Raw genomic sequence first — 15,487 nt, forward strand, 5'->3', positions numbered from 1 at the left:
CTCAGACAGCAAGAGTTAAAGATATTACAGCTTCATCTCAACTGACCTATCAGTTTTATTATCATTTTATCATAAAAAAGTTTTATTTCCATTTTCAGCCTGTATTGATCTACTACGTGGAGAGTTGAACCCAGACCACGACCCTCTTGCTGGCAGTGTCAAGTATAGAATAGATCTCGCTTTGGCCTTATTCTATAGGGTAATTTATTTGACTTCAGAAATTATGTTGAGCATCTCAATATGAACCTTTTTCAAACATCTGTAGGTCATAGATAAAATATATAGTTCTATGTATAAGATTATATCAGGTTTTTTTGTTTCATAATTGTCTGTTTTCATTATTCAATTTCATAAATTTAATCAAAGGGACTTAGCTGAGGTTTTTTGACATGACAGCACTTGAATTTTTTTTTTTTTTTTTTTTTTTGTGATTTCTATATCATTTAATGTAGAGCCATACCAATTAATTGTGTACAAATTTACTGATCATTTGCTATCTTAGTTCTCCCAGAGTAATAATTTTTGTTTGGCAAAATAACCTAAAATTGAAATGGTTTTTAAACGCTTTCAACTCAAATCAGTCTCAAGAATGGTGCTATGTATCGATTTTTAATTTATTTTAGTATATTTTTTTTAATTGCCCTAGTTGATCAATTTAAGGTTTCAAATTTTATGTATGTATGTTTTTGGTCTTCAATGGAGATTCTTTAACAATGATATTATTAGGAAATGTTTGTTTGTTTACAGTTTGTCTTGCATGTATATGGTACAAATGCAGATAAGAGATTACAAAGTGGAGGATTTCCCTTAGAGCGCCCTCTATCTTCTGGTAAACAGTCTTATGGTACAAAGAAAGAGGAATGGCCCCTCACACAACCTATGCATAAATTAGAAGGAAAAGCACAGGTGATTATGAATTTTTCTGACAAATTTTCGTAATTGATTTGTTGGAATTCATGTCTTTTGACTCCATCATTTATTACTACACAAAAAGGTATAACTTTGTTCGGACAGGAGTGAAAAGTAAATTAGAAGTGAGAAAAAGGTCAACATTGGTTGTCTATCAATATGGCTCTAATATTACACTTCTCCCTATGTCCTAAGATACTTATTAAAGGTACATGGCCGAGTGTTTAAGGTCATTGACTGCAAACCACTTGCCTCTCACCCTGAAACTTTGATATTTTTTTTCATGTAAAGTAGCTACCCAACTAGCTTTTAGAATGTCCGTGGTTCTACTCGAGGGCTTGCTGGTGTTGGAAATACTGCACACATTGGATCTGAGGTGATTCTCCATCAATAAAGTTGGAAAGTCCGTATATGAGCATCACAGTGTTGTTGTGACTTAAAACCCAACAAATTGATCAAAATCAACAGGTTCAAAGATTTCTAGATTTTGAATCATTTGATAGCATTATAGAAATAACATGAAATGAAAATAATGACATATTAAGTTTCCCACTTTATCTGCTACAGATAGTAATTTAATCTTTTTTTTTATGCTTTGTAAATACATGAATCACTGGAAAGTATGACTCAAATTTGTGAAATTTGAATGTTATTATTGTTTCTAGGTGACTGGTGAGGCGTTGTATATCAATGATATAGCACCTTCACCTGGAGAACTTCATGCAGCTTTTACAGTAACAACAGTTGGTAATGCTAAAATAGCCAACATTGATATATCAAAAGCAATGGTTCGTTGAATTTACATCTTTTATATAGCTTTTAATTGTGATTTTGCTTAAATTTCCTTTTAATAGTAAAATTGTATTAAATTACATTTTCCAAAATATTATTTTAGAATTATTATTCTAACAAGTCTCTTAATATTTCCTTTATGTAATAAAGACGTAAGCTGAAACTATATGATATATGTATGGCAAAAGAAAGGAACTTTGCCATATTATGTCCTTAAATAGACAGGATATACCAAATGATGTCAAGTATTATGCAGAACACATATTTTTAGGATTCATTTTCTATGAGCATTAGAATTGGTAAAGTTTATTTTATTCTTCATACATTATCATTATAATATTGCACAGTTTCAATGTTTTGTTTCTAGATATTCAGGCATAATCTGTTACTGCATGTGTCTGAACTCAAAACCATAAATATTTATGACAATGTATTTAAGATATTTAAAATATTTTGTGATTTATAGAAAATACAATACTGTATTTTTATGACGTGTTTTGGTATTAGAAATTTCTGATGTTACTATGGTAATATATAATCAATTTTATTCAGGCTATGAGAGGAGTGGTGAAGGTGTTGTTAGCCAGTGATATCCCAGGCCAGAACAATGCTATGCCAGCACCGTATGCTCCCGAGGAGGTGTTATGTAGTGGACAGGTCATGTATGCTGGACAAGCTGTAGCTATAGTAGTGGCAGGTTTGTTATATTATGTCAGTAATAAACTGTTAACTAAAGTCTTCATTGAGTGTCTTACTAAGAATGCATTGCATGATTTAAAGTCAACCAACTTGATAAGATTATTAGAGATACTCCAGAACATGGCAAATGTGGATTTTCCCCAACTAATCCAGGAGTACAAACAAAAACTTTTTACAGTTACAATTTGGTAGATATAATGATAGTTATGGCAATACCTTGATTACTCTATTGTAAATGGTATTGCACCAAAAGCTACAGCGGTAAAAGTATGTTTGTACCCGGTAATTAGATGTGAAAAACCTACATTTGCTGTGTTCCAGATAACATCTATTTCACCTCTAAATGATGGGGTAATAATTCAAACAGTATAAGCTCAGATGAGCAGTTACAGCTCAAATTAATAACAATGAATGAATAAGATTAGAAATGATTTTTAGATCAATATGAAGTTTGTCAATTTTTAAACTTTTAGTTTCAATAAACACAGAGTCATAGCCCTTGTTTTAGTCTTAAAATTGAATATGCTATATTACAGATAAAGAAGAGACAGCATTCACAGCTGCTAAAGCCGTCAAGGTGACATACACAGATGTTAAACCACCTGTACTAACTATTGAGGAGGCTGTGAAAGCAAAGATGATCTTTCCTAATGTAGCTAAAGATATTGTTGTCGGGGACGCTGAAGGTATTTCCTGTTGTATCTAGATCTATGATTTTTCTTATGAAGACATTTTTTGTGTATTTATTGTGCCATTTGAAAGAATATAAAATATGTTTCATTACCAGTTTTGAAAAATTATTTAGAAGGAATTCGACAAATTAAATATGAATTATGACAACTGAAAAGCATAGTTTTCTTTCACATGTTAGATTTGTGGAAGAAGAATGGTGTAGGGACAACAGAGCATTGAACTTTTAAAACGATAGTCTTGGGTACAAATCCCACTTGTTGTGGTATTCTCTTTTAACTTCCTGAAACCAAACTGGTGAGAGTACTGGTTATGACACCCAGAAAGCAATTAACTAGCATAACTTGAAGTGCCATCTAGTCATCATCTGAAATTGTTTATTGTATTATAACATTAAGATGTAGGAATTAACAAACTCTTTAGCATGAATTGTTAAAACTGAAAATAATAGATATTTAGTCTTTGTTTATACCTTTACATTTGTATCTTATCATAAACTTATTTTTCTCGGCAATATTTTACAGGAGCAATAGCTAAGTCAGCCCATGTGATTACTGGCAGTATTGGGTGTGGTACACAGAATCATTTCTCCATGGAAACACAGATCAGTGTATGTATTCCCACAGAGGATGGGATGAAAGTGCATGCATCTTCACAGTGGATAGATTATGCACAGAAATCTATAGCACAAGTTCTTGGTGTCCCCTGTGCTAGGTGAGCTTTTCAATAGAAAAAGAATAAAACTAAAAAGAAATAGAAGTATAAGAATAGTAATGGAATGAAATAGAATAGAGAAAATTATTATATACTAATAGTTGAGATTTTTTTGTTCAATGCATTTTGTACATATTTTTGTTGGTAGCTTTTTAAGTAAATCATTAAGCCTTGCACCATTTCTTACTTTTTTTTTTAGCAAATTTTGATGTTAAGTGTAGTTATTTGAAATAATCTTTAGTCATTATGTTGAGTTGTGCTTGTAGTATTTTTAGTTTCAACTTTTCGGCATTTTCTAGTTGGGTGGTTCCAATATTCCTACTTGAATAATGTTGAATCACCCTTAGGATATGTTGCCTGCTTTTTAAATTTATCTTTTGACGTCTTATCTGTGATACGCAGGCTTCATAACCTCTGATCCCCTTTCAAAATTCCATTTTATTTAGTTCCGCCCATTGTTTTTTCGTTTAGGGCACACGCTTTTTATTACTTGGGGACCATACGCCGCTTTTCATGGAATGGCACGGAAGTGTCACATTGAAGGTTCAATGATAACCGCCGTATGAACACATCTGCGGATGTTTCTAAATTCAAAATTTTACTATTTCATGTTTAAATGTTGAATTCTGCTTAAGCCGGTGCTAGGGGGCGTGGACGGTAACTTGCACTTTCCAGTACCGTCCATGAACAGGCTTAATCAAACCGAGCCTGCAACATTTTCAATTTTGCCGTGTTGGGCTTTCTTTAGGGATTCTGTATTTATCTATTTTGTTTTGAATATTTAACAGTAATTGTCTCCTTGTTATGCTCCCAAAATGATATACAATTGTATATTTTTATGATTGCACTGTTGAACCAGTACAATCTTGTCTGTGCTTCTTTTGAATGACTAATTTGAATGAGGCCATCAAAAGAAAATAAATAAACAGCTCCTTAGTCAATTTAAGTAGCACGTCCATCCATCATATTTTCTTGTAATACTTATGGTCTATAGCCTTACCGTTTTGTTTTCCATCTGTCTTTGCTTCATCTGTCTTTGCTTTAATAATGCCTATGGAGATATCTCAAGGAGGAATAGTAGCTGTATTGTTTTCCATTAATACTTGCTGTCCTTGACTTATTGCCCTTTGCCATAATATGTTCAATTTATATTTATGCTTCTCCCAAAGCAAAGCTTCATTTAGGGGACATATGTCACTTTATAATAACAGCTCCTGTTAATTAGACTTGTGTTTTTCTAAAGGGGAAAAACTAAGTCCAATTTAGAAATGAAACATTAGCAAGGAGAATATGCGTACATGTGTATGGGATTGATTTCTCATAATTTGAGAAATAAAAGACATTAACATGTTTTAAAAGTAATGTATGACTATATATATTTCAGTATTGATGTAGAAGTAAAGAGACTTGGAGGGGCTTATGGCTCCAAAATTTCTAGAAACTTTGGTATAGCCTCAGCATGTGCTGTTGCTGCCCAGGTACTTAACAGGTGAGATATTTTGTTATTTTAAGCTCCACTTTTCCAAGAAAAAGTAGAGCCATTATTGTGACCCACTTGGTAGAGGTGTAAGTTAACCTTGGTTAACTTTGTAGTAAAGTAATTGAACCATTTTCAGTACTAAAAAATGCTATTGCATTAAATGGAGAAATTTAACCATCAATCATCATATTAGCATACAGAGTCAGATATATAAACAAAGTACAGACATAGACCCCAAAAAAAGATTTCAGTATTGTTGACATAATGATATTATCAAGTTTTCTAAATCTACTGAGAATCTGAGTAACAACAACCAGACAATATGATGAGACTAATAAAATATGGTCAGATTGGCATCAAAATTAATTACATGACCATTTTTATTAAAAAATTGCTTCAGAACAGATTTTTCTTGAAAAGCAAAAAAGTTGATTGTTTCTATTATTACTTATTTCAATTTAAAATGTAAAAGTTCATTCTTAGGGGAGCGGTAGCCATGTGGTTAAGGTGTCTGCCTCTCAACCCAAAGATCATGGGTTCAAGCCCTACTGTGGTCACTACCATGTTTCTTCATATGACACCAGTACTGGTTGGTTCTAGGAAGCGGACTCTAAAGTGATTAATATATGTCGCAAGAACTTGTTTCGCAATCAAGCTTAAATAAATATGTTTAAACCAAAAGTTCATTCTAGATGATTTTAGAACAAACATAGGAATTTGATTGAAAAGTAAATTCAATATTATTTTTGTGAAAGAGATGCTGTATTGTGCTGTAGTTAAAATATATTAATTAAAAAAAGATGGTCAGTAATCTATGTAAATGTAGACTGACAGTTGTCTTGATGATTTAAACATGTTGATGTAACACTCACATACATTATATCCTGTTTCAGTACTCTATGAGAGTCTTTCATACTAGTTCATGTATGTATTAAAATAATAATTGAGCCGTGCCATGACAAAACCAACATAGTGTGTTTGCTGGTTTTGTCATGGTGCGTCTCATTTGTCTAAAATGTTAAATATGTGGACTTAATAACTTTAAAAGATATTTGTTGTTTGTTTAAACCATAACCTGTTGAATTTCTTAAATTAATGGACCAGTCCAGGGTCCAACTATGGAAATGTCTCATTATTAATCTTGACATCAAGATGAAACATTAATGTTGGTCAGTGAGTTATAATAAGCCTTGCCAGACTGCATGGATGTGCAGGTTGCCTTGTCTCTAAACTGATTGCAAATGTTTATCACTTAAAGGCACAATATGCCTAAGAAATGAACTTATTTTTACTTCTTTAACATGGGTATTATAACATTTAGATAATGGTTTTAGAGCATGTCAGATTTTTGTAACCTGAAAAAAGTAGTGCTAATTTTTTAAATTATTTGTCATAAAAGCAAAATGTTAACAAAAGAGTAAATTGACTTCCATACAAAATCACTATAACTGTACTAACTTACAAAATACAACATAGGAAAACAATGATTATGATAATTTACAAATGAGTAACTTTTTGGAAACTTGAGAAGTAAACCAAATATAAAAAGCTTTTGAGAAAAAAAGATAAAAGCATTTTTAATGAATAATGGGCTTATAAAGATCCTGTATGTTTTAATTAAGGTAGTTATACCACACTTAAGTGAAATATTATATATGTATATAATTATGCTTCTCAAACAATTTTAAAACATCAAAGAATATGTAAAATAATTATGTACTGCAAATATTTGTCCACATTGATAAAATCACTGTTTGTCATTCAGATGGGCATCATATCACTCTGACAATGCCCTTGTGATATATTTCATCGCATTGGAACTCCAAACAGTGATTTTATTGAGCAATAAAATCACTGTTTGGGATATTATTATTTCTTGATTAAAACATATTGATGAGAATAAAAAATCTCTTGTGATAAGTAAGCATGATTTTATTTTTTATTCTTATCTGATCTCCGACCATATTTCAGGAAGTGATCAAATATTGGCAAGTATTGATTCATAATGTTTTTTTTTAAAATTCTCAACACACATATTACATAATAATCTGGTGAAGAGGGCTTTTAAAAGCTATCATTCTAAACAATAACATTGTAACAAATGTAGACAAAATACTTTTCTAATCACTGTTCTTGGGTTAAATTTGACTTTGACAGTAACATTTTAAATTCAATCACTGCTTCTTCCAACTGTATGAGGTTGACCTCAGTTTCACCTTTAACCTTAGGTAGCATAGGGTGCTGGCCAAGACTTTGAGGTTTTGAACTTGTGACCAGATCCTCCATTTTATTTTCTATGCTGCGTATTACAGGCTTAGCTTGTTTCAGTGTTATGAAAAATTGCTTAAAGTTCTGGGATCTCTTCAAATTTTCTAACTTATTTTCAATAGATTCTAATTCCATAATGGCACTGTCAGCATCTGAGGTGAACTTTTCAATATTTTCTTTATCTTTGGTTTCAGCATCAGATTCCTTTTCTTCAATATTAGCTTGAATGTTGTCAAAAATCGCATTCATATCAGCTTTTAAACGAGCAAGAGTTTCCTTTTCTTCGGACAAACCTGTTTTCACATAGTCCCAACGTTCGTTTATATTTTCTGTAATTTCTTCAGAAATATCCCTAATTTCATTCATATCGTCCTTCATTTTGATATACTCATCAAAGTTTTCTATGTCTATATGTATATCATCAATTGTGGTCACATTCGTACATTTACTATGTTCGGCATTAATACATTGTTTACAGCCAAGGTTATCACAAGACTGACAGCAATATTCAATATTCATACCATGAAACAAACAGATTGCATTCTTTTCTCCTGCAGTAGCCATTTTCCTTTTATATTTGAAGTATTTAATGTATTTGACAAAAATAGTTTTGTTTGACAACTTTTTGCTGCAGTCAGGCAATTTTCACAACTTAGAACATTGAACACTTCTTATAGAACTGATCATTCAAAATAACAATAAAATTATCGCACATTGTATTCAGAATTCATTCTTGATTATTTGATCATTTTTATCCCATGTTAAATATTTCTGTCATTTTCAGATTGGTTTATAATATATAAATAATTCAACAGTTTTTTCAAAAGTCACTCAATGTAGATTTTTTTTCAAAATTCACTAAAATATTTCAGTTTTCTTTTTTTGAAGAAACTTAACTCCTGTTTCCATTGATTATATTAACATCATTATATATTAAGTATTTTTACTACCCAAGGAAACTAAAGTGTTTTATAGTCACTGAAACAACCAACACTTGATTAGTTATACCACAGTTATACCACTGATATAACACTGATTTACCACAATTATATTGAACTATGCAATCCAAAAGTATAATTATTGTATTCTTTCTCCTTGGTTTAAATATCGAGAACATTTATTTAAATATATCAATACTATATCCATTAGAACTAATCATCCAAGTTTATGTATTCTATTTTAGTTCTTTTATAACTTAACTGAAGCTATGTTTGTTCAGATATTATCTTTGTTAATCAAAGGAAAATTATTCATTTGTAACTGTGCTAAAAAAGCAATTTGTTAAACTGATATAAAGACCCAGTTTCAAGGTCAAGGTCATGGTTGAAGGATATAAATATTTATTCAATGCCGATGACAGGTCAATACCTTAAACCAGAGTAGATCAAAATATCTTTAGAAATAGATTTAAATCATTGAAGTTTACTATAATAACAATATCTCTTTTTGCCTTTAAAGATATGAATATTTGTTTTATATACTATTTTTTATTCAATGAAAACATCAATACAATTAAGCATGTCATTATAGCTGTGTTTTTTTTTTTTACACAACCTTTACAGTAATAAAGTAATAAACCTTACAAATGTTTTAAGTATAGATTTCAATGTTGTATACAGAGTGATTTAGATTTATGTATTGAATCTTAAATAATGGTGTATTTGTCAACATTTTATGTAATTTTTGCATGTCAGGCTTTTTTTAGATTTATAAATAATAATTTATAAATCTGGACAAAATGTGATCCCTCAGAAGCTTTAATTGCAACAAAATTGCATGAAAATTGCAGACTTGGTTTGATTGACTCACTCACAGAACATACAGTAAGTTAAAAAGTCATTTTAACTGAATTAATGCATCACTAGTAAACTCTATAATAAATGATTAAAGTGTTGCTACAATAATGAATTTGTGAAAATGGTAAATTTACATATCCTAAATGATGTTTGCCTGTCCCACTCCCTCACATAGATTTCCAATGGTGATTATGATGAGTTGGAAAGAATTTGTAATAAAGAGATTAATTCCTTACTTACTTTTTACAGGCCAGTTAGATTAGCCATGAATTTCCATACAAACCTTGAGATGGTAGGAAAAAGGTTTCCATACTTGGCTAACTACACGGTAAGTATTTTTACACCAGAAATGTAATCATGCAAACCAGATATCAATAAAAAAAACTGTATGTAGTTGCTTGATATATGTTAGATATCTTTAAAACCTTACAAAACATTTCTTTTTAAGCCAGAATACACTTTCTTATATTCATTTTTAGCTCACCTGTCACAAAGTGACAGGGTGAGCTTTTGTAATGGATTTTCGTCCGTCCGTCGTCCGTCAGTAAACTTTTACTTTAAATGACATCTCCTCATAAACCACTAAGCCAATTTCATCCAAACTTCACAGGAATGTTCCTTTGGTGGTCACCTTTAAAAATTGTTCAAAGAATTTAATTCCATGCAGAACTCTGGTTGCCATGGCAACTGAAAGAAAAACTTTAAATATCTTCTTTTAAAAACCATAAGAACTAGAGCTTAGATATTTGGCATGAAACATCTTCTTTTGAGTGTCTACCAAGATTGTTCATATAAAAGCCCTGGGGTCAAAATTGGCCCGCCCGGGGGGGTCATTGATTTTCCCTATATGCATATAGTAGAAACTTAAAAAATCTTCTTTTAAGGAACTCAAAGAGCTATGGCTAAGATATTGAGCATCAAACATGTTCTAATAGGTGTCTACCAAGTTTGTTCAAATAAATGCCCTGGGGTCAAAATTGGCCCTGCCCCAGGGGGTCATTGATTTTCCATATATGCATATAGTAAAAACTTAAAAAATCTTCTTTTAAAGAACCAAAAGAGTTAGAGCTAAGATATTTCGCATTAAACATGTTCTAATAAGTGTCTACCAAGTTTGTTCAAACTAAAGCTCTGGGGTCAAAATTGGCCCCGCCCCGGGGGGTCATTGATTTTCCCTATATGCATATAGTAAAAACCTAAAAAAATCTTCTTTTAAAGAACTCAAAGAGCTATGGCTAAGATATTTAGCATCAAACATGTTCTAAAAGGTGTCTACCAAGTTTGTTCAAATAAAAGCCCTGGGGTCAAAATTGGCACCGCCCCGGGGGTCATTGATTTTCCTTATATGTGTATAGCAAAAACTTAAAAAATCTTCTTTGAAAAAACCCAAATAGCTAGAGTTAAGATATAAAGCATGAAACATCTTTAAGTGAGTGTCTACAAAGTTTGTTCAAATAAAAGACCTGGGGTCAAAATTGGCCATGCCACCGGGGTCATTGATTTTCTTATTATGTGTATAACAAAAACTTAAAATCTTCTTTGAATAACCCAAATAGCTAGAGTTTAGATATTAAGCATGAAACATCTTCTAGAAAGTGTCTACAAAGTTTGTTCAATAAAAGCCCATTTCACTATGATAACTAAAGTCTTAACGAACTTGAATTAAATCCACACTTTAAACTGTTTTTCCATATTAAAGGTATCCATAGATTAACAGACTATCAGTATATGTCAAAAAAGGGCTTTGTGGTTCTGCAGTGAATGCACTGAATTTTTCTTGCCACTCAATGATATATTTATACCCCCAAAAACGAAGTTTAGGGGGCTATATAGGAGTCACCCGGTGGTGGGTGGGTCGGTCGGTTCGTTTGTCGGTCCAGACGTCCGTTGCATTTTCCTTGTCTGGAGCATAACTTGAAGACTAATGGTTGGAATTCAATATAACTACATACAATGGTCAAGCACATTGAGAGGAAGTGCAGTGCACAAGAACCATAACTCTATCTAAAGTAATTACAGAGTTATTGCCCTTTGTTGCTTTTCCATTGCTTTTTTTTTGTCCGGACCATAACTTCGAGACTAATGGTTTGAATTCAATATAACTACATACAATTGTCAAGCACATTGAGAGGAAGTGCAATGCATAAGAACCATAACTCTATCTAAAGTAATTACAGAGTTATTGCCCTTTGTTACTTTTCCATTGCTTTCTTTTGTCTGGACCATAACTTGGTCACTAATTGTTGGAATTCATTATAACTTCATACAATGGTCCAGCACATTGACAGGATGTGCAGTGCACAAGAACCATAACTCCATCTTGACTTATTACATAGTTACTGCCCTTTGTTTCTTTTCTTTGTCCAGAGCATGACTTGAAAACTACTGGTAGGAATTCAAAACAACTTAATACAATGGTCAAGCACAATAAGGGGAAGTGCAGTGCACAAGAACCATAACTCCATCTTGACTAATTACAGAGTTATTGCCCTTTGTTACTTTTCCATTGCTTTCTTTTGTCCGGACCATTCCTTGAATAATAATTGTTGGAATTCATTTTAACTTCATACAATGGTCAAGCACATTGAGAGGAAGTGCAGTGCATTAGAACCATAACTCCATCTTGACTAATTACAGAGTTACTGCACTTGTTACTTTTCCTTGTCCAGAGCATGACTTGAAAACTACTAGTTGGAATTCAAATCAACTTCATACAATGGTCAAACACAATAAGGGGAAGTGCAGTGCACAAGAACCATAACTCCATCTTGACTACAGAGTAATTGTCCTTTGTTACTTTTCCATGTCCAGAGCATAACTTGAAAACTACTGTTTGGAATTCAGTACAACTTCATACAGTTGTCAAGGACATTAAGAGGAAGTGCAGTGCACAAGAGCCATCACTCCATTTTGACAAAATACAGAGTTACTGCCCTTTGGTACTTTTTCTTGTCCGGAGCATAACTTAAAACATACTGGTTGGAATTCAAAACAACTTCATACAATGGTCAAGCACAATAAGAGGAAATTCAGTGCACAAGAACTATAACTCTATCTTCAGTATTTATAGAGTTATTGCCCTTTGTTCTTTTTTTTTATCTTTCTGGACTTATAACAGAGTAATTCAATTAAATTTCATCAATGGCCAACAACATTGAAAGGAAATGCAACGTACAAGAACCACAACTATCTTTAATTGCCCACAACCATAAATCTATATTTCAATTCTTTTACAAGGTATTCTGTTACTATTAACATCCTTATTTCTGAAGCAGTCTTGTGGGGGTATTAATTACATTTAGTGATAGTTCTAGTTTCAAATTGTGACTACAACTTCATATTCTTTCATATGAGGAATGAATCCGTCCAGCTTATAGAAGATTATAAATTGGATCTTCATCTGTGGCAACTCATGCATAAAAATAGCATGTAGGGACACCTAGTATCTTTTCTGTACCAGTAAATGTGGGAAGTCTCCATATTACCATTATGGGGTTACTTAGTGTGACTTATAACCATACAAAGAAAAGCATGATGTGTTATGAAAATGATTGATTGTAATTAATGTTATATTAAGGTTGGTGTAACAGATGAAGGTATGTTGAATGGCATCAAGGTAACATACTACTGTGATTGTGGCTATGCTGTCAATGACTGTACTGTTGGTGACATTATGTATATGGGAGACAATGGTAAGATATAGTTTTCAATTTAATGACAGTTTGAAGGGATGAAGACAAACCTAATTAACCTATGCATCTTATAAAGAACAATGCAATCCTTTGTCATCATAAAATGTTTGCTCTATTTCATAATCAACAAACACAAGATTACATATTTAATATAATACCTCTAGATATATCTGCCTTGAAACCTGAATATATTAATTGTCGTTTTAGCAATATTGATGTCAACCCTCTAGGAGCCCATATAATATCATGTTAAATTCATTCAGGAGCATGGACTCAGATTTAAGTACTACAGTAGAGCCTTTCTACAATCATCAGTTATAAGTTATAAAGATGCCTTATGTAAAAGGAAATATAACCTGAGCCACTAGGTGAGGGTTATATTGCAAAGAACCATTTTAATACAGCCATATAAAATGTCAGAAATGTTTATCAAAAATTTATAATACAGCAAGCATTTTTTTTTAAAAAAAAGAGAGATTCTTCAATCAAGCATTAATAAACATCCAAGATAAGTCCCGCCTATATGACTGAAATACTGTTGGGAAAAGGCGTAAAATGAAACAAACAAACAAACAAAACCAAGATAAGTCTGCAAATATATACTTGATAATGTCCACTTTGCATATTGGTATTAATCAACCAAATTAAAAGCATTTTTACCAATATATAATTGATAAATATAATTTGAATACTGCTGTCTATAAAGTGTAGTCAGGAATTGTCCTCCATTCCTTAAATTTGTGATTTTGCCGGTATAGAATAGACATGCAAATGATATGAAAAGTATGGTTACTTTTTAGTTCAAATGAATTTAGCCAAATGGTTATCTTTTATACAATATAAATTCTCCTTATGATTTACTTTCTTAGTATTTGTGATATTCAAGTGAATGATTTTGCATTTAAGTCACTGCAGCTTTTCAATATTTATATTTTCAAGCTGTTTCTGTATAAAGCATGACTAGAATTTCAGAGAACATCTACACTAAGAAATAGAATTGTTGTTTTAAAGTTATTATAAACCTGAAAGACCATCCAGATGTTTTTCTCATTCAGGCCTCAACAAATCCACTTGCCTGCTTGCATTAATTTTGCGAGTGAAAGTTCAGATCAAACAAGGAAAAAAATGATCAATCGGGCAAGCACAGTTTATGAAGTGCATGTAAATGTACCAAGGCCTGCCATTTATCATTTTATTAGGATTTAATTAGCCAATAGAATTTCTTAGTATAAAGATGTAATAATTAACATTCATTCACAGCTTCATTTTCTTAAATTTTAGCATATTATTGCCCAAACTGGCATATGGTTCCTGTAGCAGTGCAGACTAACACAGCGTCAAACACATACTGCCGGGCACCAGGTACATTTAGAACTGTTTTTAAGTCTCTTTATTAACAGATTTTACAGAAACTGAGAAATCTTCTCTCTAAAGTTAGGGTAACATAAAAGACATTCATATTAAATGGACATTAATCTCTACACCATTTTCGAGTTTCAAAAGAAGCAGCTTTCTGTAAAAATGACAGTTTGGTGTTGATAATTTTGGTAATTTTTGAGAATTTTCTATACTCCTGTATTCAGTACAGTATAGCTCAGGGGACTTAATACAAAATGAAAAATGTAAGACATAAATCCAGAACTGAATGAAGCAATGTTAAAATGTTGAATACCCTTATTATTTAATTTAGACCATTCAGTACATGTATATTATTGCTCCGGGATAATTTAATGAGTCCATTCTGTATGCTGAGATCTTTTTAATAATTCTTTTCTTTACTTTTGCATTTGAAATGTCTTTTGATATGTATACATGATATGTATGTTGTAAATGTCTTAGCATCAACACCTGGAATTTTTGTCATGGAAACAATAATGGAACATCTATCAAAGACACTTGGCAAGGATCCAACAGAATTAAGGCAGATTAACTTGTACAAGAAAGATCAAGTGACCCCTGGTGGAATGACCTTGAACTACTGTAGTATCTCTGATCTCATGTTAAAACTGGAGCACTCAGCAAAAGTTGCTAAAAGGCAGGAAGGAATTAAAAACTTCAATGAGGTATGTATATATTTGGATCACATATAAATGTTTTTAAAAAATATTAAAATTTTTGACAAAGAAGACAACAACAAAACATTTTCAGTTATGATAATTTAAAGTTCAACAAGAGAAAAAACATTCAAATTTCATTCCTTTACAAATTGTTGTTACTAAATATATAAAAAATTCCTGTAGGTTTGAAAGAAAGCATATAACTAAATCTGATTTTTGTATTATTTGATATTTATGGGAATTACAATGAAATGATATTTGTAATAGATTTTGATATTTATGATTGTTGTGATTTAAAGCTGCTCTCCTACAGATGAACCAAAATATTTTCAGAAAATCAAACTTGTGAAAAATTACTAAGGTTTAAGATAAGGTAAAAAGATTCGAGTA

The 15,487-nt window shown here is 31.7% G+C and overlaps 1 protein-coding gene across 1 annotated transcript in view; it reads left to right on the forward strand.

The window, feature by feature from the left end:
- The window catches only part of LOC132758938 (uncharacterized), a gene marked incomplete at its 3' end in the record, with an annotated part of 48,766 nt that overhangs the window by 12,722 nt on the left and 20,557 nt on the right, over window positions 1–15,487 (forward strand). Inside the window, 11 exon segments of the mRNA XM_060750649.1 lie at window positions 99–199; window positions 748–906; window positions 1,575–1,697; window positions 2,254–2,398; window positions 2,937–3,086; window positions 3,615–3,804; window positions 5,189–5,293; window positions 9,598–9,676; window positions 12,926–13,040; window positions 14,322–14,402; window positions 14,880–15,103. Coding sequence (XP_060606632.1) covers window positions 99–199; window positions 748–906; window positions 1,575–1,697; window positions 2,254–2,398; window positions 2,937–3,086; window positions 3,615–3,804; window positions 5,189–5,293; window positions 9,598–9,676; window positions 12,926–13,040; window positions 14,322–14,402; window positions 14,880–15,103 — 1,472 coding nt within the window.

The sequence above is a fragment of the Ruditapes philippinarum genome, unplaced genomic scaffold, assembly GCF_026571515.1.
Source record: "Ruditapes philippinarum isolate M1 unplaced genomic scaffold, ASM2657151v2 ctg8447_1_1_1_1, whole genome shotgun sequence".
NCBI classification, from domain to species: domain Eukaryota; kingdom Metazoa; phylum Mollusca; class Bivalvia; order Venerida; family Veneridae; genus Ruditapes; species Ruditapes philippinarum.